At 40.5% G+C, this 23,951-nt stretch overlaps 2 protein-coding genes across 3 annotated transcripts; one reads left to right on the top strand and one right to left on the bottom strand.

Annotated features, from left to right (window-relative positions):
- Window positions 1-87: 87 nt before the first annotated feature.
- Window positions 88-14,049, top strand: POLR3F (RNA polymerase III subunit F). Of its 2 annotated transcripts, XM_043602965.1 has the most exons (10): window positions 88-371; window positions 1,813-1,930; window positions 4,718-4,785; window positions 5,151-5,171; window positions 5,296-5,363; window positions 7,077-7,189; window positions 9,192-9,335; window positions 9,521-9,628; window positions 11,185-11,376; window positions 12,386-14,049. In XM_043602965.1, exons 1-10 carry the CDS (start codon window positions 310-312, stop codon window positions 12,461-12,463), a joined length of 972 nt encoding a protein of 323 aa, XP_043458900.1. In that variant the 5' UTR covers window positions 88-309; the 3' UTR covers window positions 12,464-14,049. The 2 variants fall into 2 exon arrangements, with proteins under 2 accessions (XP_043458900.1, XP_043458901.1); XM_043602966.1 differs by lacking the exon at window positions 5,151-5,171.
- A 1,244-nt stretch (window positions 14,050-15,293) lies between these two features.
- RBBP9 (RB binding protein 9, serine hydrolase) lies at window positions 15,294-23,349 on the bottom strand. The gene is made up of 5 exons (XM_043602967.1): window positions 23,173-23,349; window positions 21,922-21,964; window positions 20,816-20,921; window positions 17,455-17,540; window positions 15,294-17,060 (listed from the first exon to the last, which is right to left on the bottom strand). Exons 1-5 carry the CDS (start codon window positions 23,269-23,271, stop codon window positions 16,834-16,836), a joined length of 561 nt encoding a protein of 186 aa, XP_043458902.1. The 5' UTR covers window positions 23,272-23,349; the 3' UTR covers window positions 15,294-16,833.
- Between the last annotated feature and the right edge of the window lie 602 nt (window positions 23,350-23,951).

The raw sequence follows: 23,951 nt of genomic DNA on the forward strand, positions 1-23,951 counted from the left end.
GCAGGTCTGTGAGAATATGGCTTCACAGAGGTTGGAAAATGCTCAGAGGTGACATCCCAACACAGAGTGAGGGAACCAGACTCGTTGGTCCGACAGGCATTGACCTTCTGAAAAACAAGAATAAGACGTAGCGGATCAGGCGCGGCTCGGCCACCTCAGGCCGACAGAACAAGTAAGGACCGGCTGCGACACGAGGAAGAAGGCCCGTTGCCAAACCTGGTGCTTTCTTTCCCCGGTTTCCTCGCTCCCCAGCTGGGTAACCCGCGACTCCGAACATCTCTTCCCACGAGGGACGGGAACTGGGCAGTGATGGCTGAGGTGAAGGTGAAGGTACAGCCACCCGACGCGGATCCCGTGGAAATAGAAAACAGGTAAACCAGTGAGTGAGGCTCCTTCCCCGCTCTGGAGCCCCCCTCAGGCGGCTGGTCGTTTGGGCAGGCGGACCCCTTCCACGGGCACCGTCGGCAGATACCTGCGCGCACAGGAAGGGGATTCGTGGGGTTTGGAGCCTCCCTCCCATCCCTGGACCGCAGACTTCTTAAGAAGTTCCGGGCGAGCTTGACAGTTTGCAACTTGACGTATCCGATCTTGCGCCGGTGCTGTTCGGAAAGTTGTGATGATGTGTTTTCTTCCTACATTAAGGTAACCGACGCCCAGAGAGGACTTGGCGTTTTTCCCGTAGTACTTGTAGATACGTACTGTACTCTGATCCAGGATCGGTCTTGTCGCTAAGGGAACTCCCACGACAGAATGTTTGGGCGAAATTAGGATGCAGTTTGGATTTTTGAAGCAACACGAAGCCAAATGGTTTCCGTGCAGTATTTAAGGTTTTAGGTTACCTATCACGGCTCGTGGGTTCGAGCCCCGCGACGGGCTCTGTGCTGACAGCTCACAGCCTGGAGCCTGCTTCAGATTTTGTGTGTCTCTCTCTCTCAGCCCCTCCCTGCTGACGCTCTTTCTCTCTCTCTCTCAAATATAAGGTAAAACATTATATATAAAAAAAAAAACTTTAAAAAAGTCGGGGCGCCTGGGTGGCTCAGTCGGTTGAACCTCCGACTTCAGCTCAGGTCATGACCTCACCGCTCATGGGTTCCAGCCCCATGTGGGGCTCCGAGCTGACAGCTCAGAGCCTGGAGCCTGCTTCAAATTCTGTGACTCCCTCTCTCTCTGCCCCTCCCCTGCTCACGCTCTCTCTCAAATATAAAACAAAAAAAAATTTTTTTTGAGAGTTTAGGTCACCTAAAGCCTCTCCTAATTTTATATTTTCAGGTTACCACATAGTTTTAAAGACCTTGACTTTCTCAAACTTATGAAAACATGTACGATGATCCTATGACAAGGTGGATAGTTTGGTTGATTTTTGTTTGGTATAGATAATTCCCAAAGCAGACCCAGTTGTGGTTAATTGGCATAACAAATTTTGTCTTCCCACCAGACGTGTCTGGTTTGCCTCCTTGCAGACTATGACTGCCCAATGCACTGCATATTAACTTTGTCATAGTTGTTCTGTCTGAGAAAATTGAAGCCCCAGCTTTAATATATTTTGTGTTTGTTTTCATTTGACTTTTCTAATTTAAAGTTCATATTAGTGAGGAAAAGAAACACTCCCTTAAATAGTAGTAATTATGTAAACATGTACTTTATCTTGCTCAATTTCTAACATGCGTTGATTCACAACCATCATAGAAACCTAGATCATCTGCCAAATGTGAAAAAAGGCACAATTTCAAACCATTCTGCTTGTATTTTTCCCTCATTGCCTCTTGAAATGGGTTAGAACATGAATAAAATCATTATTGCCTTTGTTCCTAGGATTATAGAATTATGTCACCAGTTCCCTCATGGAATCACAGACCAAGTAATTCAGAATGAAATGCCTCATATAGAAGCCCAGCAGCGGGCAGTGGCCATCAATAGACTGCTGTCCATGGTAAGGCAAATTCAACTAGTTGATGTAATTATTTATGTGCTATGGACTGTCATTACTTCCTGTTACGTAGATGTGAAACCATTCTCAAGTGTGTTAGGTTAAGACTTCAAACCAGGAAACAGCTCAGACTGCCCGAACTGAGGAAAGAAGAAATAATTACACATCATTTTACAAGAAGAATGAAATAAATGTATTGTTTTAACTGTTGTATTTGTTAACCTAATTGTCATCGTGAGACACGGGGCACATAGGCCTAGTCTGCTCTCACCTTCTGTTTGCTTCCTGCTGTTGGTGTTGGGCCATTGCCTATGAAATATGCCCCATCTGGTTTTTCTGCAGGTTATCACAGAGTCGGTTCCTTAGGGTTTCATTCTCCACAATCTCACTCCTCACTCTGAGCATGTCAGGAGGCAGGAATGAGTCTAGTTACGCTGCAGTGGGGTTTTTCGTTGAAGCCCTTCTACCTGCTCTTCTCTCTTCTCTTCTCCTGGGGCCCTAATATCATTCTCCTACACTGTCCCAAAACACCCCACCTTGTGGCACCCCATCCTCTAAATCTGCCTATTTCTCCTTTCATTTCTCCATCATCAAAACTCCCATGTCTTGAAAGCATTTCATTTTGGTTGTAGTAGAAATTGAATAAAAGATTTCTACACTAAGGACTCATGGAAGTTTGAGGACAGGTGAACGTTCTGTTAAACTACTCCCTTCGACCTTCTAGCTCAATGGCTGGAAAACTTTCTGTAACGTGCCATATAGTATGCGTCGTAGGCTTTGCAGGCCATAAGGTTTCTGTCATAACTACTCAACTCTGCAGGAAAGTAGCCATGAACCATTCATAAGCACATGAGCATGGCTGCATTCCGGTAAAACCTTATTTATAAAAATAAGCAGTGGGCCGGAGTGCTCGCCCTGTTCTAGTACTGTTGGTGATTTCTAATCAGTTCACCATGGTGAAGGACTCAGCTCCAGGAGGGATAGTGGAAGGGATGCTGGAGGTTGTGGCAACTGAAACTGTTTTTGTCCTCTGACTACCCTTTGAGCCCTTTGCCTTCTGTCTGAAAATCCTCCTCAGTACCTCCCTCTCTTTCGCCATCTCTGCAGCCCCATCTACTGCCAGGCCTGTGGTCTACAGGTTGTAAGCAGTGGTGGAGCTATGATGACTTTTAATTATTAGTAAATCACAAAGGCTTGCTGCTTTTAGCTCATAAACAGCTCTCAGATTTGTTCCCTCCTTTCCATTCCTGCTACCTCTGCATGTGTTCAGGCTCTTGGCTTTTTCCTGGACTATCACAGTATATTCTAACGGGCTCTCCTGGTTCCATCTGCCTCAGTGCAGCCAGCCTGATTTTTTTTTTTTTTTTAAGTAGGCTTCATACCCAGCACAGAGCCCAATGTGGGACTTGAACTCACGACCCTGAGATCAAGACCCTGAGAACAAGAGTTGGATGCCTAACTGACTGAGCCACTCAGGCACCCCTTGATCATAATACAGATCTGACCAAGTCATTCTTGACCCAGAATCCTCTCAACACTACAGATTCAAGTCCACACTCCTGGGTTTACCACACTGAGCCCCTACCTTCCTCACCCACTCTGCCTCAAAAGTTAGGGTTCAGGGGAACAGATTGTCTTTGGTTCCCTGCCACATCACGCCTCAGGTCCTTTGTCTTCACTGGTTAGAATGCCCTTCTTCCATTTCTTCACAGACTAACTCCTGTTGTATTACATGAAAATTATTCATTCTCCTTCAGCTCTTCCTTCAGCTCTTCCTTCAGCTCTGCTATTGTCTCCCAGAAAGCTTCCCTGAAATCCCCCCAGGTTGGGCCAAAGCTGCTTCTCTGAGCGCCCATTCCACCCTTAACTTACCTCTGTGTTGATGCCGACAAGATAGCATTGATGTTAGCTGTGTGATTCTCTTTTAGAATTCATGTTTGTCCCCCACCAAACATGGATCACAGTATGGGTTTTCAGGAAATGTTCATGGGCTGAATTAAACGACCTCCAAATGGAACTTTGTGGTTCGATTTTCCTACTTAGTGGGGTTCGGGGAGGGAGGTTATTGCTGTTCATCCGTATGTAAGCCTGTTTCTAAGTCATGTGTCATCCTAGTCTCAATGCACGGCAGTGGGGCCTCTCCCAGCCATGGATTCCCCAAACTGCCAGAAATCCCATAATATGGCCACCTGAGTGCTCCAGAGTTCACACCCAAGGAATTTCAAAAGCACGCCAGACATGCTTTACTTTACTTTTGATTTGTTATATAAAACCAAAACTATTGCATCTTTTATTCATTGGTTGACCTTTCTAATTTTCATGTAATACAACAGAAATCACACAAATCACTAAATGTCACTATTTTGTCAGGTTTAGTTAATCATCATGTTATAGATTTATGCATGTTAGCCTTTATTTGAACTTCTTGTTTATATAAATTATTTATCTTTACATTACATATACTGATTGAATTTATTCAAATTTGACTATGGATTTTTATTTATTATTCTAAAGCTGCTTCTTCAAAATTATTTATGCATTGGTCATATAACCAAGCCAGGACACCAGCATATAATTTGGAAAATGGTAACATAAAGCGCTAAGTTTTTGAAAATATATTACATGTGATATGTAGACAAAGACCGAAGTCTTGAGTGAGGAACTAACAAATAACTGCAAGGCAGGATGTTTTGGTTTGTGTAAACTTTTAAAGAATACATTAACATTTGTGATTGATTTAAAATAGCTCCAAAATAATTCATTATTATTTTCTGTTTAAAAAAACTTTAGGGTCAGTTGGATCTCTTAAGGAGCAATACAGGCCTTCTGTATAGAATAAAGGATTCTCAGAATGCTGGGTAAGCACCCAATTTTTTATTTTTAGAAACTTTAATTATTATGAACATAATCTATGGTTTTGGGGAAAAAAGTCAATAGAGAATTGCATAATGTAATCTGTCCTGCATACCATTCCGGCCTCTTGTCATGAGTTCCATTTTTCAGAGATGACTGCTTTTAATAATTTGGTATATGTCCTTTCTTCCAGGTATATATATAAATATATAGAGATGATTATATATTTATATACTATATATATAATCTCTTTTTTTCTTTTTTTTTCTTTTTTTTTTAACAAAAATGGGATCATGCTATCCATACTGTTTTGCAACTTGTTTTTTTCACTTACTATATCTTGGACATCTTTTCATTCTGGTACATACAGCCCTGTCTCATTCTTTTTAAGGTAAGCCCTTCTTTTGGTAAATAAGTCAATGTGATGACCTTGTTCACTAATTCAAGTAGTTATGTAGATTCTTAGATTATCCTGTATCTCTTTGCCTTTTTAATTCTACTTTATTCCCCTGCAGTAAAATGAAAGGATCAGATAACCAAGAAAAACTGGTATATCAAATCATAGAGGATGCAGGAAATAAAGGTAAGCATGTGAAGGAAGAAGCAGGAAAAAACTTCCTGGTCTTTGTCTGTAGGTCCAGAAATAGGCAATGAGATCTGGCTTCCCAAGCTATAGATCTATGTATAGAGAATGCTGCCATGTATGTTAAAAGAAGAGGAGATATGACATAAACGTGTAACGTGCGTATGCTTGAGGGACACCCAGAAGTGATGCCATTGCTGCCTCCAGGGAGGGTAGGAGCTAGATGGCTATGGGCAGGGATGGAAAGGAACTTCTAAATTATGATCCTTAAAACTTAAGGAGTTGTTGTTTTTGTTTTGTTTTTTAATTCTTTCTAAACTTTGGAGGCCTTTGTTTCTTCCTTTTCCTCTTATCTGTAAATTATGGATAATAACATCTCTCTGGTTTTTGGAGAAAGCAGAGGGATGTCTAGTGCAGTGTGGCAGTGCCTGACTGAGGTCCCTCAGCAACTATTAGATATCTCTCTATCCCACTTACAGAATTCAACCTAAACTGCTGTTATCACAATTTAGGATTTGAGTCACTGATACTAGTTTCAACAATGTATCAACCATGATATAATCTGAAATCATATCATTCTTATATTTATTAGAAGTTAAATTAATATTTTAAAAATAGATTCATGAAAAAAGCATTCCCTATCTTAAAAACTTCTTCCTATCTCATTATGCCTCTGTGCTGGGAAGAAAATAGGGTAACATGTTTTATACAAAATTTCATATACAAGCCTTTTTTAAAAGAGTAACCAGGGCGGCAGGGTAGCTGAGTTGGTTAAGTGTCCAACTTAGGTTCAGGTCATGATCTCACGGTTTGTGGGTTCGAGCCCCGTGTCAGGCTCTGGGCTGACAGTGCAGAACCTGCCTGGGATTCTCTGTCTCCCCCTCTGCCCCTCCTTCTCTCTCTTTCTTTCTCAAAACTAAATAAATAAGCATTTAAAACAGAGAGAAACCATAGCCTCCTGCACAGGGCTTTTGGTGGCTGTGAGAACCCCAGTCTTCCATTTTTCATCTCTTAAATACAGTTTTCGTGTATACGTAATGGGTATACATGCACACAGATGCTTACATAAAGTATTTTTTGCTCTACGCTGACAGTGGCGACTGACCTTGGCCCAAACTTAAGTTACAATCTAAATACCATCTAAAGTAGGGGCGCCTGGGTGGCTCAGTTAAGCATCTGACTCTTGATTTTGGCTCAGGTCATGATCCCTAGGTCATGGGATCAAGCCGCAAGTTGGGCTCTGTGCAGACAGCGCAGAGCCTGCTTGGCATCCTCTCTCTTCCTCCCTCTCGCCCCCTCCTGACTTGAGCTCTCTCTCAAAAAATAATAAATTAAAAAAAAAATACAAATCTAAAGTAAAAATAATAGGAAACAGAAGTTGGGATGCAAAAGGGGATGGAAGAGACAATGTAAGTCAATTCAGTACCATTCTTTCCTTCCATTAAAAAAATATCTTCTTCAGTGTTTTTAGAAAGGTGCCATGCTAGGATTCCAAGAAATTTCTGGTTAGAAGATAGAGCACATAACTTAACATTTTATATGTTATGTTATCTGAGATTCTTACCTCTAAGTCACTGTTTTCTCTATAGCTGTGCTCTAGGGATATATACATATATATACATACTTTGTTATAGTTTTGGCATGAGATACAGCAGTAGGACTGTAAACACACATCCTACGGTGTTGAATTCATTTTACTTTATTTTCTTATAGGAATATGGAGCAGAGATATCCGATACAAAAGTAACTTGCCATTAACAGAAATTAACAAAATTCTAAAGAATTTGGAAAGTAAAAAGCTTATCAAAGCTGTTAAGTCTGTGGCAGTGAGTAGTTTTCTCTTTTCTTCCCCCAAGTGGTCATTGTATATGTTCTGGTCCAAGTACGTTTCAAGATTTTTATTGTTCTGTAAGCTGTGTCATTTAAAACTACTGGTCAAAACGATTTCTAAAAATTAAGCTCAAGTTAGATTGGCTTGGAGATGTTGCCTAGATTTATCGCTGCTTAATTAACTCTTTGTGTCTCACCTGCCATTAAAGCTAAAACCACTTTACTCTTCAGTAAAGAATTTTTGGAATCATGAGCATTTTTCCTGGATTTCCAGTGTGTAAGATAATTTACTCCATCCTGGCATATTAGATTACTCATTCAACAAATAGCTATTGTGTGTTTGCTGTGTACCAGGTACTCTTGTAGTGCTTGGGATACGTGAGTAAACAAGTCAGAGAAAGATCTCTGCCCTGTCTGTTCCAGTACATGGTGTTTCTTTTTCTCCTCATCCCACCCCAGCCCTATTACCTCCTCCAGGGGCTTCCACTCCAGAGCTGGCTGCTTCAGGGACACCAGCTGCTGACTGCACTGACTTAGGTATCAGAAGAGCCAAGATTCCCCCTAAAGTTTGCTTGAACACAGATTTTGGCAAATAAGAATTCAATGTTCATCAGAGATTTTATTTATCAAATAGTATTTTTGCCTTACCAATCCCTAGTTTATACCATTATCTCCCTTCTGCATTTTTAATGGATAATTTCAAATTTTCACAAAAGTAGAGCCAATAATACAAGTCTCCACATACCGATCACCTACCTTCACTTTGCCACTCTTTCTTCTCCACCTTTATTTTTAATAACAGCCTTATTATTGAGATAAAATTGACATGCCAGAAGATTCATCTGTTTAAAGTGTACAGTTTGGTAGTTTTTAGTATATTCCTAAAGTTGTGCAACCATCACACTGCTGTAATTTTAGGATATTTTCATCACCCGTGAAATGTGACCCCACTAGCAGTCAGTCCTCTGCATCCCTGCCGGTAGGCCTTGATAACCACTAATGTAGTTTCTGTCTCTACAGATCTGCCTATTCTGGAAATTTTGTATAAATGGAATCATACAGTATGTGGTCTTTTGCATCAGGCTTCTTTCATTCACACAATGTTTTCAAGGTTTCAAACTGAAGTAGTATTGGATTGTAACCCAAAGTCTAAAATAAATCTTCCTAAGTCCATACTGATATAAATGTTGAAATAAATAAATGACCCATCTTCCCATGAGTGGAAAGAGGCAGAATAGACAAACCTCCTGTGCAGAAGAGTTCCAGGTAATTTAGGTAGTAGAACGTAACTCTCCCTCCTTCAGTTTGGGCTCTGTGTACTGATTTCCTTCCAAACATGGCAAGGCTAGGGAAGAAAGTTTACAGTGGAGAAAACTGAGAAACACTACCTCAAGCCACATGATCAAGGTTAACATCAACACCGAAAAGTCTTAGTGATGGTGATCAATCATCACTTGGTGATGATTGAGTACCCTTGATGGGATGTGGTCAGAAGGGCACTTCCTCTGTGGTCTTTTTCCTGGTCTAGTCCTGAGAAAAACATCAGACAAATCCCAGTCAAAAGGCATCTTACAGAATACCCAACCAGTAATTCTCAGAACTGGCAAGTTCTCAAAAACAAGGAAAGTCTGAGAAGCTGTCACAACCAGAAATTGCCAAGGAAACATACCAAGTAAATGTAGTGTGGTATCCTGAATAGGTTCTTGACCCAGAAAAGGGACATTAGGGGAAAACTAAGGAAATCTCAGTAAAGTATAGACTTCGGTAATAATGATGTATCAATATTGGTTCATTAACTGTAATAAATGTACCCTACTAATATGTAAGATGCTAATAAGAGGGGAAACTGAGCACAAGGTAAATGTACCATCTTTACAATAATTGTATAAATCTAAAACTGCTCTAAAATACAAAGTTTTGAGTTTTTTTTTTTTAATCTTAGTTTCAGAAGACTTATTTATCTTATAACCACATCTGCTTGTGCATGTTTTTTCCTAGGCCTCAAAAAAGAAAGTATATATGCTCTATAACCTGCAGCCAGACCGGTCTGTGACTGGTGGAGCCTGGTACAGTGACCAGGATTTTGAATCAGAATTTGTAGAGGTGCTTAACCAACAGTGTTTTAAATTTCTACAAACCAAGGTGAGGCATAACTGAGGACACATCACTGCAAATCTTTTTTAAAAAGTTTATATCGTATTTTATAGGACTTGAAAATGGTGAAGTTGATAATTTTTACTAAACAGTATATTCCATTGTTGATTTTCAGACTATATAAATTGTATTCAGAAAACACTATGCTGAGATTTGTGTTTCTACCCTTATAGGCAGAAACAGCACGAGAAAGCAAACAGAATCCAATGATACAAAGAAATAGTTCATTTGCCTCATCACATGAAGTATGGAAGTACATCTGTGAATTGGGGATCAGTAAGGTGAGAGCTTGGGTTTTGAATTTTCATCTTATTTTTTATTTAAAAAAAAATTTTTTAATGTTTATTTTTGAGAGAAAGACACAGATCATGAGTGGGGGAGGGGCAGAGAGACAAAATCTGAAGCAGGCTCCAGGCTCTGAGCTGTCAGCACAGAGCCCTACGCAGGGCTCGAACCCACGAGCCATGAGATCATGGCCTGGTACGAAGTCAGAAGTTCAACAGACAGCCACCCAGGCGCCCCTTCATTTTAATTTTTTAAAGTTACTCTTCATCACAGGGGTATAGTTTACAATGTATTCTGAACATATTTGACCCAGACCCTTTTTTGAGGTGATACCTATGAACATTGTGCAGAATCCACTTTCGGAAAGCACTGTCCTAAGCCATTTAGACAAAGGTGACTGTCCTGCCATCAGGCACTGTGTGATCTGTATATACTTAAGCTTGGCATATAGAGCAGCAGTGTAGAGGCCTGGCAGTGCACTGCACTCCCAAAATTCAAAAGTCTCTTCTGACAAGGTCTTGACTTTCTCAGGGACATTTCAACATAGATGACAAACCTCAATAGCATCAGTTGTCACTTACTGGTATTATCCAACTTGTAAGAGGCGAGTAGCGTCATCAGCATATTCTTTTGAAGACCTATATAACGACATAGTGCTGGATGCTTTTCAGAATCAGAGAAGAAATTTAATCGGCCATTTGGGCAAGCTGTTTTCACTTCCTAGACCCCAGATTTCTCATTTATTTAAAATTTTTTTTTTAATGCTTATTTATTTTTGAGAGAGAGACAGAGTGTGAGTGGGGGAGGAGCAGAGAGAGGGAGGGAGACACAGAAGCTGAAGCAGGCTCCAGGCTCTGAGCTGTCAGCACACAGCCCGATGCAGGGCTCGAACTCATGAACTGCGAGATCATGACCTGAGCTGAAGTCAGACGTTTACCGACTGAGCCACCCAGGTGCCCCTTATTTAAAATTTTTTTAATGTTTATTCGTTTCTGAGAGAGAGAGACAGAGCGTGAGTGGGGCAGGGGCAGAGAGAGAGGGAAACACAGAATCTGAAGCAGGCTCCAGGCTCTGAGCTGTAAGCACAGAGCTTGATGCGGGGCTTGAACTCATGAACCGTGAGATCATGACCTGAACCGAAGTCAGACACTTAACTGACTGAGCCACCCAGATACCCCACACAGATTTCTAATTTATATAAAAAACTAGGAATTTGGACAATTTGATATCTAAAATAACTTTATGCTTGAACATTTTATAAATCCACATCAAGTTCTTGGTAAGGAAATGTTACTTTATAAGACTTCCAGATTTTACCTAAGGGTAGAAACATAGAAAGAAAGTATCAAATTCAGATGAGGTTAGAGTTCTGTCCTTAGCATTTCAGTGCTTTGTGCTAGCTTGGGCTGTTGTTCAGCTCTGTGCTTTAAATCACCCATCGGCGCAATGCTTCCCCATTCGTGGCGGAGTTGCGACCCTTACTGTTTAAACACCCTCAGATAGGATGTCTTCTTGTGGTTTCTGTGTCCTTTCTAATGTGTCCCCTTTTCAGGTAGAATTGTCCATGGAGGACATTGAAACTATCTTAAATACACTCATTTATGACGGGAAAGTAGAGATGACTATCATCGCTGCAAAAGAAGGCACAGTTGGAAGTGTGGATGGACACATGAAACTGTATAGAGCAGTCAATCCTATCATCCCGCCCACAGGTTTGGTCCGGGCCCCCTGCGGACTCTGCCCGGTGAGTTAAAGTGGCTTCATTTCACACCTGACTGCCACCAAGTGCAAATGCCACATAACTTACCAGCAAGCACACCCCAGTTTTCTGATTCTCAGAGTTGACCAACAGCTGCTCAAACCTCCACGTAAACTTTGATGACAGGCCTTTGATGAACAAGTCATGGCTTTACATTCCTTTTTAGAATAACCAGGTTAGGGAAATTGTTTTTCTGGGTTTGGCCCTATAATGGACAATTTTTAACGAGGGCTAATCATTTAACCTAAGTAGGGAGGGAAATAGGATTTGCTGAGAACGTGTCACAGGCCAGGTATGTTCTTGAAGATTTATGTGGTCTCATTTAATCTCCTCCTGTCCCTTGGAGCTAGTGGTGTTATTTCTGCATAAGCTTGAAGCTAAGGAAGATACAAGATATACAGCTTAGAAGAATCAGGATTCAAACCCAGAGATGTGCTTTCCCCTGCAGCATGCCCCAGCACTCTCCATCCATCTGTTCCCATTTACTGCTTGCCAGCTGTGTGCTGCAGGCCCTGTCCCGGCCCTCACAGCTGCTGTTTTATTTCTTTATACTGGCCCTTGTCTATATGCCTAAGCTGTCTGTATGCTCGTGTCAACTCCTAGGGAAAAAAGCGAGCATATTGGGAATTCTGCTTAGCACCCTTCACAAAAAAGAATGTAGTTAAACACGAAACATTTGCCTAGTCAAACACACATACAGATCTGCTTTCCTGTATCCCTGTTACCTGCCAATAGCCTTTGGGCCAGTGGGCAGAACATGTCATCTTAGTGCTACAGTGAGAGGTCTCTCATTAACTAACTATAATCACACAGCAGGTCCTATTACAGCTCTAGTCTCTTTCAGTTTCAAAGTGTCACTTTTAATACCGCTTTAGAGAATGGTTGGGTCTTGGATATGTTGTTAACAAAAAGTATAGTTGTAGTTGACACTTAAGACTTTACCTATAATAATTTTAAAACTCTCATTTGATTGTAAACTTTTTTCTTTTTAAAGGTTTTTGACGACTGCCATGAAGGTGGTGAGATTTCACCATCTAACTGTATTTATATGACAGAGTGGCTCGAATTTTAAGAGAGCTAGGAACTTTACTGACATTTTGCAAATGAAGTTACTTTGAGAGCAAATAATTTAATTCGTGATGGAATATCAAATACCCTTGAAAACAAACTTCACAATAATGGATAGACTAGCTGCTATGAAAAAATATTTTTTTATCTATGAAGACTAAATTTATAATGGTAGAGTAGCCAACGGAATATGAAGCAGGTAAGGCTAATACTGAAATCCATTCTTCGATAAATACTTAGAACTTCTGGAAGACCACCTTCTGAAGCCTTCAAGACTTGTGATGGTTCATGGAAAAAGAAGCCAATAAATCTAAATTTGCCAAATACTATGATAATGGCTAGAGCTTAAAAATGCCCTTTTCCAAGTTAGTTATTAAGATCTTCATTGGAAATTTTTTACATCTACTTCACTATTGCCATTTGTTTTCTCTTTCCTCAGTGGTTTCATTGAGAAGTAATTAAAAGTGATGGGGCAGGAATAGCACTTAGGGAAGAGTGGGGAAGAGAGTGGAACATCTCTTTTCTGCACATTATTAATTCCTTATGTCAGAAATATTATTTCAGAGGATTATGCCTTTGTACTTACCTCAAATGCAAATGATGACTATTATCAAGGATTTTTAGTGCATAGTTAGATTATTCTCATCTTCAAGAGAATGTTTTCACTGATCCTTTGTTAAAGTCTTCCAAGTTTCATTCTGTGGTTCAATAGTATTATTTGCTAGAACTGTCCCATAATCCATAACCCTCCATTCGTACTTCATTGTGAGCAGGATACCATTCTTCTTTTCTTGTCCTATTTTAGATTTGTTTCCTTATTCTCTTCTAAAATCATGGTGTAATTAGTCTAGGCTAAGCAGAAAGCCATTATAATTGTTCTCAGTTCTAATAGTACTTCCAGTCCTAATCGTTAGCCATAGAGAAAACATTAGGTTATTCAGTGTACTGTTGCACAAAAGTTAGCTTTTTAGGATCTCAGCTATTGTATTTTCACTTTGTACCTCCACTCAGTGATTTCTGTGTCCAAGCCAAAAGTATGGGACCAAGGGAAAGGAATTGAAGGTCAGCTACTACTGACACCAGAGTTCAACTACCAGTTTGGAGATTCTCCAAGTGGGCAACCATCAGAAGGGTAACTTTGAGATAAATGGGATCAATAAAAGGAAATCAGCTCAGTAACGAACTAAGAACCAGATGGAGTTTGTGGCCAGCTCTATAAAATAGCATTCGATGACACCAGCACTTTGAAACAAGGATCATTTCAAGTATTAAATATATAGAAGATACAGAAGAATCTAGGAGCCTGAAACTACACAAGCCTTTCTCTTCCACCCCCAAGGAAAGCTAGAATAGTAAGAACATTATTTGTCCTTCTTGGAACCTGGCCTGTCACAGAGGCGCTAGTCTTATTTAATGAGAAAACTGAAGTTGGGGGGAGAGGCAGATGTAGGGAGAAGGAAGCAGTTCATGTATTAACTACAGATTTTGTATTATGTCTTGATAGCCAAAGATTGGTTTTTAAAGCTTACAATCAAAGGCTACAACAAAAGTTCATTGACTCACCAGAATAAAGAGACCCTTTAAATGGTTTTCCCATAGCAGGTCTTTCATTCTGAATATTAACTGAAGGAGAAAAGAGACAATAGTTTAAAAATATAGCACCTCTGAGGGCGCCTGGGTAGCTCAGTCAGTTGAGCATCCAACTTTGGCTCAGGTCATGATCTCGCAGTTCTTGAGTTCGAGCCCCACTTCGGGCTCTGTGCTGACAGCTAAGAGCCTGGAGCCTACTTTGGATTCTGTGTCCCACTTTCTCTGCCCCTTCCCCACTCATGCTCTCTCTCTGTCTCTCAAAGATAAATAAACGTTAAAAAAAAAACAAACAACAGCAGCTCCAATATATAGTTAAATAGATATTTACCCACCAGAAGTAAACTTTGACCAAAACAAATTATGGGGCTCTAGACTCATGACACCAAAAAAATTAAAAAAAAAAAAAAAAAATCAAATTGTGGTGAAGTCCTAATCCTTACAGTTGATTTCCATTTAGTATAAGGTATTTTGGTCACCTGAGAAGAGATACACCCTGAAGTCTGTCATGGCCCTTCTGTTCTGCTTACTAATGATCATAGGGAGTCAGACAATCTTGAGAGACCGTGATTCAGTGGTTTAAATGGATAGTTTATGTGGCATTCTTCTATAAAATTCTTCTGAGCTTCGTTTGATGAGGAGTAAATTTTATGAGCCATGATTTTTATGGTGATCAGCTGAGTAAAAACTAGTCAAACAAGTAATTTCAAGTTGAGTGACTTTTACTTTGAACTATTACTCATTATTAGATTGTGGGTAAGGGAAGAAAATACATGCCCTAGATTACTGCTGCTGGACATTTTATAGTGACAGTATTCCACATCTGCTGTTCAGTAAAAGTACCCACTTGTCAGTTCGTGACTGTTAAGACTTGAATGAAGAAATGAATTCAATTTATGGCTACCTGTGGTTACTGGCTACCATATTATATAGCACAATCCTTACAGTCACATAGGTCTATGTTAATTATAGGAATGAAGGATATCAAAATTATTTCTCACTTGTATGTATTTTTCTGTGGAGAAAGAGGACAAAATATTATTAACTGTTACTTGTAGTGTAAGTTTGTAATTTTTTGAAAAAGGACTTCAGAAAACAAGGCCAAGAGTAAGTAGAATGATTACTAATTCCAAACAATTCAAATAGAATCAAACTTTGGTTATAGACTTGGTCAAATCAAACATCTTTAAGAAAATTACTACTCAATTGATTTATCTAATTTGCTTCTCACTAACATGTCAAATGAGTTGTTTTAAACATAATCATTTTAATTATAAAAGTAATACATGTTCACTATAACAAACTCAATCCCCAGGTGTACAAAATAAAAAGGAGACTTCCTTCACACTGTACCTAAAATTCCCATTCCCCAAAGATAACTGCTATTAAAAGTTTAGAGTCTTTCCATTTTTTCTTTGAACACATTTAGAAGGCAAGACTTTTCAGGTTAAAATGGTGGCTTTGAATCTCCTGTAGACATAAATAGTGAGTTAATTCATATTTTTGCAGCAAACATAAGGTTCTGTAACATGTACAAAGTCACTGGAAATTGTTTTGAGTCAATACTTAGGGATTGTAACAGCCAAAAAATATTGGAAAGAAAAAACAATTTTTTTTGAAGGAATATGATCAGAAGAAAAGTGGAATGATGCTTGAAAGTGAGCTAACGGAACATAGAATTTAAAAGGTAGAACTCTTTACAGAACAAAATTTGAAGTATGGAAAGATTACTTAGAATTTTGTAACAAAATCTAAATTGTTCCCATGATTTCATCCTTTGACATTAAATTCATTTCTCAGGCTTAGAGAGAATCATTTAAAGCACCTAGATAAGTTAATTCCTAATGGCAGAGGTAACAAATGGGCGGCTTGGACTTTGCATGTCTTGCAGTGTTTGTACATTTTTTATTTACGCTGTCGTTGTCGACTTATGTAATCCATATGTACATATATTGGGCATAATTCATATACATATAAACTGTGTATATAAACATACAGTCCCTAGATATGAAAGCCACTGCATGAAGTTTTTCCCTCAAAAAATCAGAAAATTGGCAACACCCTGCTACCTTCCCAGATGGCAACAATTTAGAAAGGGCACGAGTTCTCCATGCTGCCCAAATTCCCACCACGCTGGTCTAGCACACATCTGGTTGGCTATGCTGACATATTTGTACAGGCTGGGCTTCTGTTCCCTGCCCGACCTGGCAGACCCAACTCTTAGATCCATATGTATCCCTCTCTCTCAACATGTTTGAAGGACTGGGGCAGGGGTCAAAGATGAAGGCCCCAGTCTGGGTTTAATGTCTTGGGCCAGCTCAGAACAGCTAGTGTTTTGAGCTCTAAGCCAACACTCTGGATCTTTAGTTGTTTTCCTCACCCCACCCCACCCTGCCAACTAGAAAAAGGTTCATTTCAAAGAGGAGTACAACTCCTACAACATACACAAACTAGTTTTAATGTGAACTGGGAATCAGGAAAGCTGGATTCCACTTCTATCTTACTCACTTTGGACAGATAAAGGTGGTTAAACTGTCCTTATGTCCCTGATCAAATGAGAAAAATACTGCTTTAGTTCATGGCAGTTTGTGAGATAGAAATCCAATGGAAAATGGAAACGCAGTTTGTAACTTAGTTTGAATATTGAACTTCTGGGTTATTTTTCCGGAACTTTGATCTGTTTTATGTGTCTACTAATCATCTCATAATAGATCATTTTTATCTATTAATAACCTGATCATTGCTCTACCCCTATATTGGAATGTAAAATAGCAGAAGTAATCCTACCTATGCTGGTACTTTCAGCATAGACTTTACCACGCTAATCAGTTCATGAAACTCCATATTCTGAAAGTGGCCACGGTCAGTGAATCTGTACAATTTGGCTTCCAACCTATCAGCCACTTCTTGTTGTTCCTTCCAGGGAAGGAAAGGATCATCAGTGGAGCCAAACTGCACAATGTAAGGGCAGTTGGCTTTGATCTTCTCCCACTGCCAGGGACGGTTGAAGTATCCTATGGGAAAAAATATACATATTGCCTATTACGGCCCATGGATAATTCCCATTCTAGCCATGGTAAAATATCTAGTGAAGACCATAGCAGACACACAGAATCCGAGCCTGTGAGTTACAAGTCCATTAGTTTTCAAATCTGTAGGGCTTAATACCATAGCTACTTGTGAAGGGGCGTATGTGGCTCAGATAAAATCAGGCCTCTAGGGTTCAATGCATTAGAAAATGGTCTATCACCTCTCAAAGGGTCTAATTTGTAAAAAAGAAGGGCAGCAAATGTTTCTCATCTGTTACGAGAGGGTGTTTTTAGCCTATTCAAAAGCCAGTACTGTTTAACCTGAACAGGTAGCCCTGTGATTAGAGGAAGGGCTTTTCTGAATCGGTTTCAAACTTACCACTGGCACACTCGTTTTCATCCCCCAAGTCAGAGGTATATGCAGACACTAACACAATAGCATATACTCGGTGTGTTTCTGCATACCTGGAGAAAGAGAAATGATGTCAACTAATACTTAATGTTAAATCTGATTGCCAAAAAGTAAAAAAAGAAACAAAAACAAAAAACACATGAAAACTCATTTGATCTAGCTTACAGAAAACAGGTGCTGTTGAGGTTAATTTAAAAAAAAGTAAGGAAACTACAGAACTCCAAGCCCAGTGGTTAATAAATTACCCTTGGCTACTTGATGAAGTTTCTACTTATTTTTCAAGGTAGTCCAAACCTCTTTGGTAATCCTTTCAAAAAAAACAAAAAGTGGGGGCAACTGGGTGGCTCAGTCGGTTGAGTGTCCAACTTCGGCTCAGGTCATGATCTCGCGGTTCATGAGTTTGAGCCCCACATCAGGCTTGCTGCTATCAGCCTGTCACAGCAAAGCCTGCTTCAGATCCTGTCCCCCTCTTTCTGCCCCTCCCCTGATTGCACTCTCCCAAAAAAAAAAAATTTTTTTTTTTTAAGTGTAATCATTCTCTTTGATGTGCCTATTAACCTACCTTCAGTATGCATCAGCATTGCTTGGTTGGTTAACATGTAGATTCAGTCCCGGAGCATCTGATTCAAAGTTGGTATGAGGCCCAGGGATCTGCATTTTAAGGCATGACACCTCCCCCCCAACCCGGATGACTAATACAAGTGATCTGTGAACCATATTTTAAGAAATACTGTACCATAGCGGAAATGTACCTCTTTTGCTGCACATTCCACATTGTATTGTATTACTCTCTGCGTTGTATTATATCTGTCTTCCCCAATAAACCTTCAGCTCCTTAAGGGCAGGTGTGAGCCTTCTTGATTTCTATGACCCTGGTGCCTAGTACAGTGCCCACAAGCAGACACTTGGCAAAGATTAGGCTAGGGAAAGATATGGAATAGTAATAGCTTCAAGGGGCCTTTGTGCCAGGAAAAATTTAGCGTTGGTATTTTGTTTTGCAGTCTAAACTTTTTGCCCAACAATTTGAAAAATTTCAAACCTACAGGACAGTTAGAACAACAAGCACTTGATTCATTAATTTTACCACACTTCACACCTAAATACATCAACTGTGTCCCCTAAGAACAAGGTATTCTCTTACATATCTGCAGTGCCATTATTACCCCAGTACATTTAACACCGAGACAGTAATACACAGATCCTGATAATGGTGCTTGAACTCACAAACTATGAGATCACGAAATCAAGATCCAGACACTTAAACAACTGAGCCACCAAGCACCCCAAAACTGCTTTTCAATCCTAGATCCAGTCAAAGATCACACATTGCATTTGGTTTTCATGACTCTTTAGTCCCTTTTAAATTTTTTGTTTTAAATGACATTGACATTTTCTAAGAGTTTAATAAGCCAATTAATTGTCTTGTATATCACCCCTAAATTGAATTTTTGTTTCCTCGTGATTAGACAGAGGTTAAACATTTTTGGCAAGAATACTACATAGGCGATGTGTCCTTCCCACTCCATCACATCAGAGACACACAATGCCAGTGTCCCTTTATTGGTGAGATTAAGTTTGATTACTTAAGGTGATATCAGATATCCATTGTAAAGACACAATTGTCCACTTTGTGATTAGTAAGTAATCCGCAGGGTGGTCCTCTGTGGCTCTACCAATATCCTTTTCCCCTACCATCTTATACCACATACTGGCATGTATTTTCTCCTTGCCTACCTTAACTTTAGATGTTAATTTTTAGGTTGCAGACAATCCTGCAGTGAGTTTATTATTTTTTATTTTATTTTTAAGAGAGAGACAGAACGTAAGCAGGGGAAGGGCAGAGAAAGAGGGAGACACAGAATCTGAACCAGGCTTTAGGGTCTGAGCTGTCAGCACAGAACCTGACAAGCAGGGCCTGAACCCACAAACCGTGAGATTATGACCTGAGCCAAAGTCCGACGCTTAACCAACTGAGCCACCCAGGTGCTCCAGAGATCTTTTTTTTTTAAGTTTATTTATTTTGAGAGAGAAAGAGCATGAGCAGGGGTGGGGCAGAGAAAGAGGATACCAAGCAGGCACTGCCCTGCCAACACAAAGCCCAATGTGGGGCTCGAACCCATGAACCATGAGATCATGACCTGAGCCAAAATCAAGAGTCAGACACCCAACCGACTGAGCCACCCAAGGTGCTCCAGTTACAGGGATCTTTAAAAGAAGGCACATCTGGGGCGCCTGGGTTGCTCAGTCCGTTGAACATCCAACTTCGGCCCAGGTCACGATCCCATGCTTCATTGGTTTGAACCCCGTGTCGGGCTCTGTGCTGACAGCCTGGAGCTTGGAGCCTGCTTTGGGTTCTGTGTCTTCCTCTCTCTCTGCCCCTCCCCTGCTTGCACTCTGTCTCTCTGTCTCCCCAAAATAAATAAATATTTAAAATTTTTTTTAAAAAGAAGGCACATCTTTATTAGCCAATAGCCTGAGAAAAATTCAGTTGGCCTTGAGTTGGTACAGATTTCAGCATAAAGGGATTTCTTCATTTTCCAGACAACCTTTGGCAGCTTATGAACACTAAGCTCCACACTGGAAAGCATTATCTCATAGCTTCAAATGGCAGAAAGGCTATGGAATTTGGCAGGGTTCCCTGACATGCAATTTATATGCCAGCCTGAGCGACTGCTTGGGACAAGAGGTTACACAAAAACTATATTCCTTCCTCATCCAGCCTAGCAAATGTGCAAGAAACCCAACCCTAATATGCTTATTCAGCCAACTAAGTCCTATCCTCTAGGCCTCATAAGCCTAAAGGGAGAGACATGATGTTATAACCGAGAGCATCAGGAAGTATCATGAATCCTAAGGACTGGGGGGAGGGGGAGGTGTGCAGGGTGGTGTAACAGCCTTTGCCCTCCAACAAATTTATTTAGCACCTACCATATGGCAGACACTCTTCTAGGCACTAAGGTCCCAGTGTCAGAGTGAACGAAGCCCCACCCTCATGTTGCTTACATTTTTATTGGCCAGAGACAGGCAAGAAATAAACAAGACATCAGATGTTGAAAAGTGTAATAGATTAAAAGAGGGATACCAAGATATAAAGGGGATAGGAGCCATTGTTTCATTTGGAGTGATTAGACTAGGCCTCAGTGAAGAGACATTAAGTAGAGACTTAAAGAAAAGAAAGCCATGCAAGTACCTAGAAACAGTATACCAGGTAGAACAGGGGCCAGCACAGGCCTAAGGTAGGTACAGAGCTGGCAAGTTCAAGGAACTGCAGTGAGGTCTGTAAGCCAGCTGGAGCCCACACAGGGTGACTATTGAACAAGGATCGCACCTCATGGCTGCAATGGCCCCAGAACTGTGGCCTATGATGATGGTCTTCTCATCACAGTGCAGCTCCGTCTCCATGAAGGGCAGCCAGATGCTCTCCCGAGCTGTAACTAAGGTTCGGGGTAAAGAAAGAGTGTCATTTGATAGGGACAGTCTTAGTCTAATACCACCCCACCTTTCTGACAGAGGACTACTTAGCATTTCTCAACTTAAGAACTTCAGGACCACATAGGAGACGGGGCTGTTTCAATAGAGCCAAAGATTTATATGTTGCTGTTTGAGAGACTCAAGTCCATAGTTTTGCTATATATATATATATAGCTTTTATTTTTTTTATTTTACCATGTTCTTATAAGAAAATACTGAGGAAATAATAATTCTGCAGCTTTAATGTAAACTTAAGAGATAACTCTAGGGGCACCTGGGTGGCTCAGTCGGTTAAGCATCCGACTTCAGCTCAGGTCATGATCTCATGGTTCATGAGTTTGAGCCCCGCATTGGGCTCTGTGCTGACAGCTCAGAGCCTGGAGGCTTCTTTGGATTCTGTGTCTCCCTCTCTCTCTCTGCCCCTCCTCTGCTCGTACTCTGCCTGTCTCTCTCTCAAAAATAAATTTAAAAATTTTTAAAAAAAGAAATAACTCTAGACAACATTCTCAAATTCACATGTATAAATATGCTTTCTTTCCTAAGAGGAAATTCCTGACACAAGTCATGGGCATAGTCAGAACAAAAGTGGCAGTGTTACATTTTGAAATATTTGGATCTCATACAGGTGCTGTGAAGTTTTATATCTCTGTCTCACATGAAACACTCATACATTTTGCCTGAAAATATCTGTTGAATCTGTTGACTTATAGAAGGGAAAACTGAGTTGCTTAAAAAGTGGAAAATTAAATTTTACCAAGCCCGGGTGCTTTTCTCGATCCTTACTAGAATTTTCTATGATGCTTTTTGGTTTACACCCTTTTCCCCAAACTACTTGCCTTCATTCATTCTTAGGTATATATTCCCTTTGGCTTCTCTACTATGATATTCCTGTTCTATACCAGGAAAATGGCAAGATCAAAACCCAACATGATGAGGCTATTTAAAAACATGTTTAAAACTTACTTGGGTCAGGCATGTTTTTAGCCAAACACTGGAAACCAGGTATCTATGACATGAGGGGGAAAAAAAGCTATAATAAAGAGCTTAATTACAACCAATATTTTGCTAATAAGAAATGAGACACCTGATATGATCTCTATCAATTCAATAAGTCTTTGCTTACATTATGAAATGAAGCAGGTTAAGTGCCATTGGATTCCATGTGAACAGACAATCCCTCCTGATAAACTGCCTTCTGTCTGTAGTTCTTACCTAGCCAGCTCTGTACATATTTGCATGTGTACATCTCTGTTTATCACCGTAGGCATGTATCTATAGAGGCATCATGAATGAATGCATTCTAGACAAACTGGAGTCCAAAAGACTGTGCACCAGGAAGTAGGTAAAACATGGTACAAAATGTGGTAAAGTTGGAGATCCCACCCTCTTGGACAACTTCAGTCCTGCTCTTTTTGATCTGTAGCTCTGGCCTTGGTTTTCAGCCACAACCTGAAATTTTCTTCTAGACACATACTCTAGAGCTCTAAAGGATGGCAACCCAGGAAGCAGTCCTATTGACTGGTTATGGAAGAGGTTAAAAAAAAAAAAAAAAATCAAGATGCACAAGACAATTACAGTGGGACACAACGCCATTTGTGTAAAGCTCACAAAGAAACCAAATTAAATAAGATATTGTTCAAAGTATACCCACATAGCTGCAAAAGTATGTTCATTTTTAAAAGAGGAGCAAATGAAAAAAATTTCAGGGAAATGGGATTGGGGGGGTATACATGTGGCTTCCAAGGTATTGTTAATGTTGCAGAGTTTAGTTTGGTTATGGAGTCTCAGGTATTCATTACATTATACTTCACAATTTCCATGTATGTTACATTCATCTTTTTCCTATATTAAATATTACATACTGATTTTTTTTTTTTTTAATCTGAGGCAGGAAGCAGAGAAGACAGAGATACACTTATCTAGTAAGCCCCAAATCTGAACCAGCAACAGATGGAGAGACAGGGGGGTGCTCTAAGAGGTGGTGCCTTGTACTCTAACCACTGAATCTTCAGAGAAGTCTTCCGGGCAGTTTTATCCACCAAAATTCTGACCACTAGTTCTAGAGTTTGAGACAGGGCAGCGGGGAGAGCAGTGAAAACACAGGGCTTCGCTGAAGGGGTGGGGGGCTGGGGACGAGGTGAACACACGTTCAAACTTCAGTCCACTGTCCCCTCCGTCCCCTCAAGGCTCCCAGCGCGGTCAGGCTTGTCTTACCTGCTCCAGCCCCTTCTTCACCCAGCCGTACCAGCCGTGGGTGGCCACATCCCCACCTCCATTCCCAGGAACAATAACTGCCTTGTTCGGGGAAGCCATGAGCGCAGAGGGGCAGATGTCGACCAGCAGCAGGGCCTGCAGGGCCGGGAGCCCGAGACTGCATCCGCTGGGAGCCTGCACTGTGGCATTCTGGGAATTGTAGTTCTGGGGCGCTGGTGGGCCGGCTCTTGGACTCTGGCCGCCCTTACTGAAGAAGGTGGCCAAAGCAAACTTCCGAGTGTCCAGCAAATATAAATCGCCTTTCACTTGCCTCTTGCTAGCGTTCTGGTCCCCTCCTCACCTTATTTAGGACAGGCTGTCACACGCCCAGAATATACTCTCCCTTTACTAGAATTATGATATATTTCTATTGGAAAGTGTGGTTTTGGTTCCAAATATACAGAAATAACCTTTTTATGAGTTGAGGACTCGTGGAATTCTTATTACTTTTCCTTCTGATTTTGAAACATTTGTTGCTAGTACAGTTGTCACTGTCAGCCCTGGTTGTTATTTTTCATTGCTTTCAATGTTGTCCTTTTAAAAGCTATCACCATTGGTGATGGCACATGGATAACATTCACAATTGATGTGAGGAACAAAGGCAGAAGAAAAAATTAATATTTCCTTACAACTTACAGCCCAATGACAAGTCCTTGAGACAGGCAAAGTGATATTCCTCTCGAAGCTCAGCTCCCTTGATGATGACAATTTGCTAAGGGCAAAAGGCAATCTTAGCTTAA

This window comes from Prionailurus bengalensis, chromosome A3 (assembly GCF_016509475.1).
Source record: "Prionailurus bengalensis isolate Pbe53 chromosome A3, Fcat_Pben_1.1_paternal_pri, whole genome shotgun sequence".
Classification (NCBI taxonomy): Eukaryota; Metazoa; Chordata; class Mammalia; order Carnivora; family Felidae; genus Prionailurus; species Prionailurus bengalensis.

Coding starts and splice junctions, on each gene's coding strand:
- POLR3F (XM_043602965.1), top strand. CDS start 310: ATGGCTGAGGTGAAGGTGAAGGTACAGCCACCCGACGCGGATCCCGTG. Junction 372..1,812: donor CCCGTGGAAATAGAAAACAG/GTAAACCAGTGA, acceptor CTTTGTTCCTAG/GATTATAGAATTATGTCACC. Junction 5,364..7,076: donor AGAGGATGCAGGAAATAAAG/GTAAGCATGTGA, acceptor ATTTTCTTATAG/GAATATGGAGCAGAGATATC.
- RBBP9 (XM_043602967.1), bottom strand. CDS start 23,271: ATGGCTTCCCCGAACAAGGCAGTTATTGTTCCTGGGAATGGAGGTGGG. Junction 20,922..21,921: donor TAAAAACATGCCTGACCCAA/GTAAGTTTTAAA, acceptor CCCGAACCTTAG/TTACAGCTCGGGAGAGCATC. Junction 17,541..20,815: donor GGGGCCATTGCAGCCATGAG/GTGCGATCCTTG, acceptor CTCTTTCTCCAG/GTATGCAGAAACACACCGAG.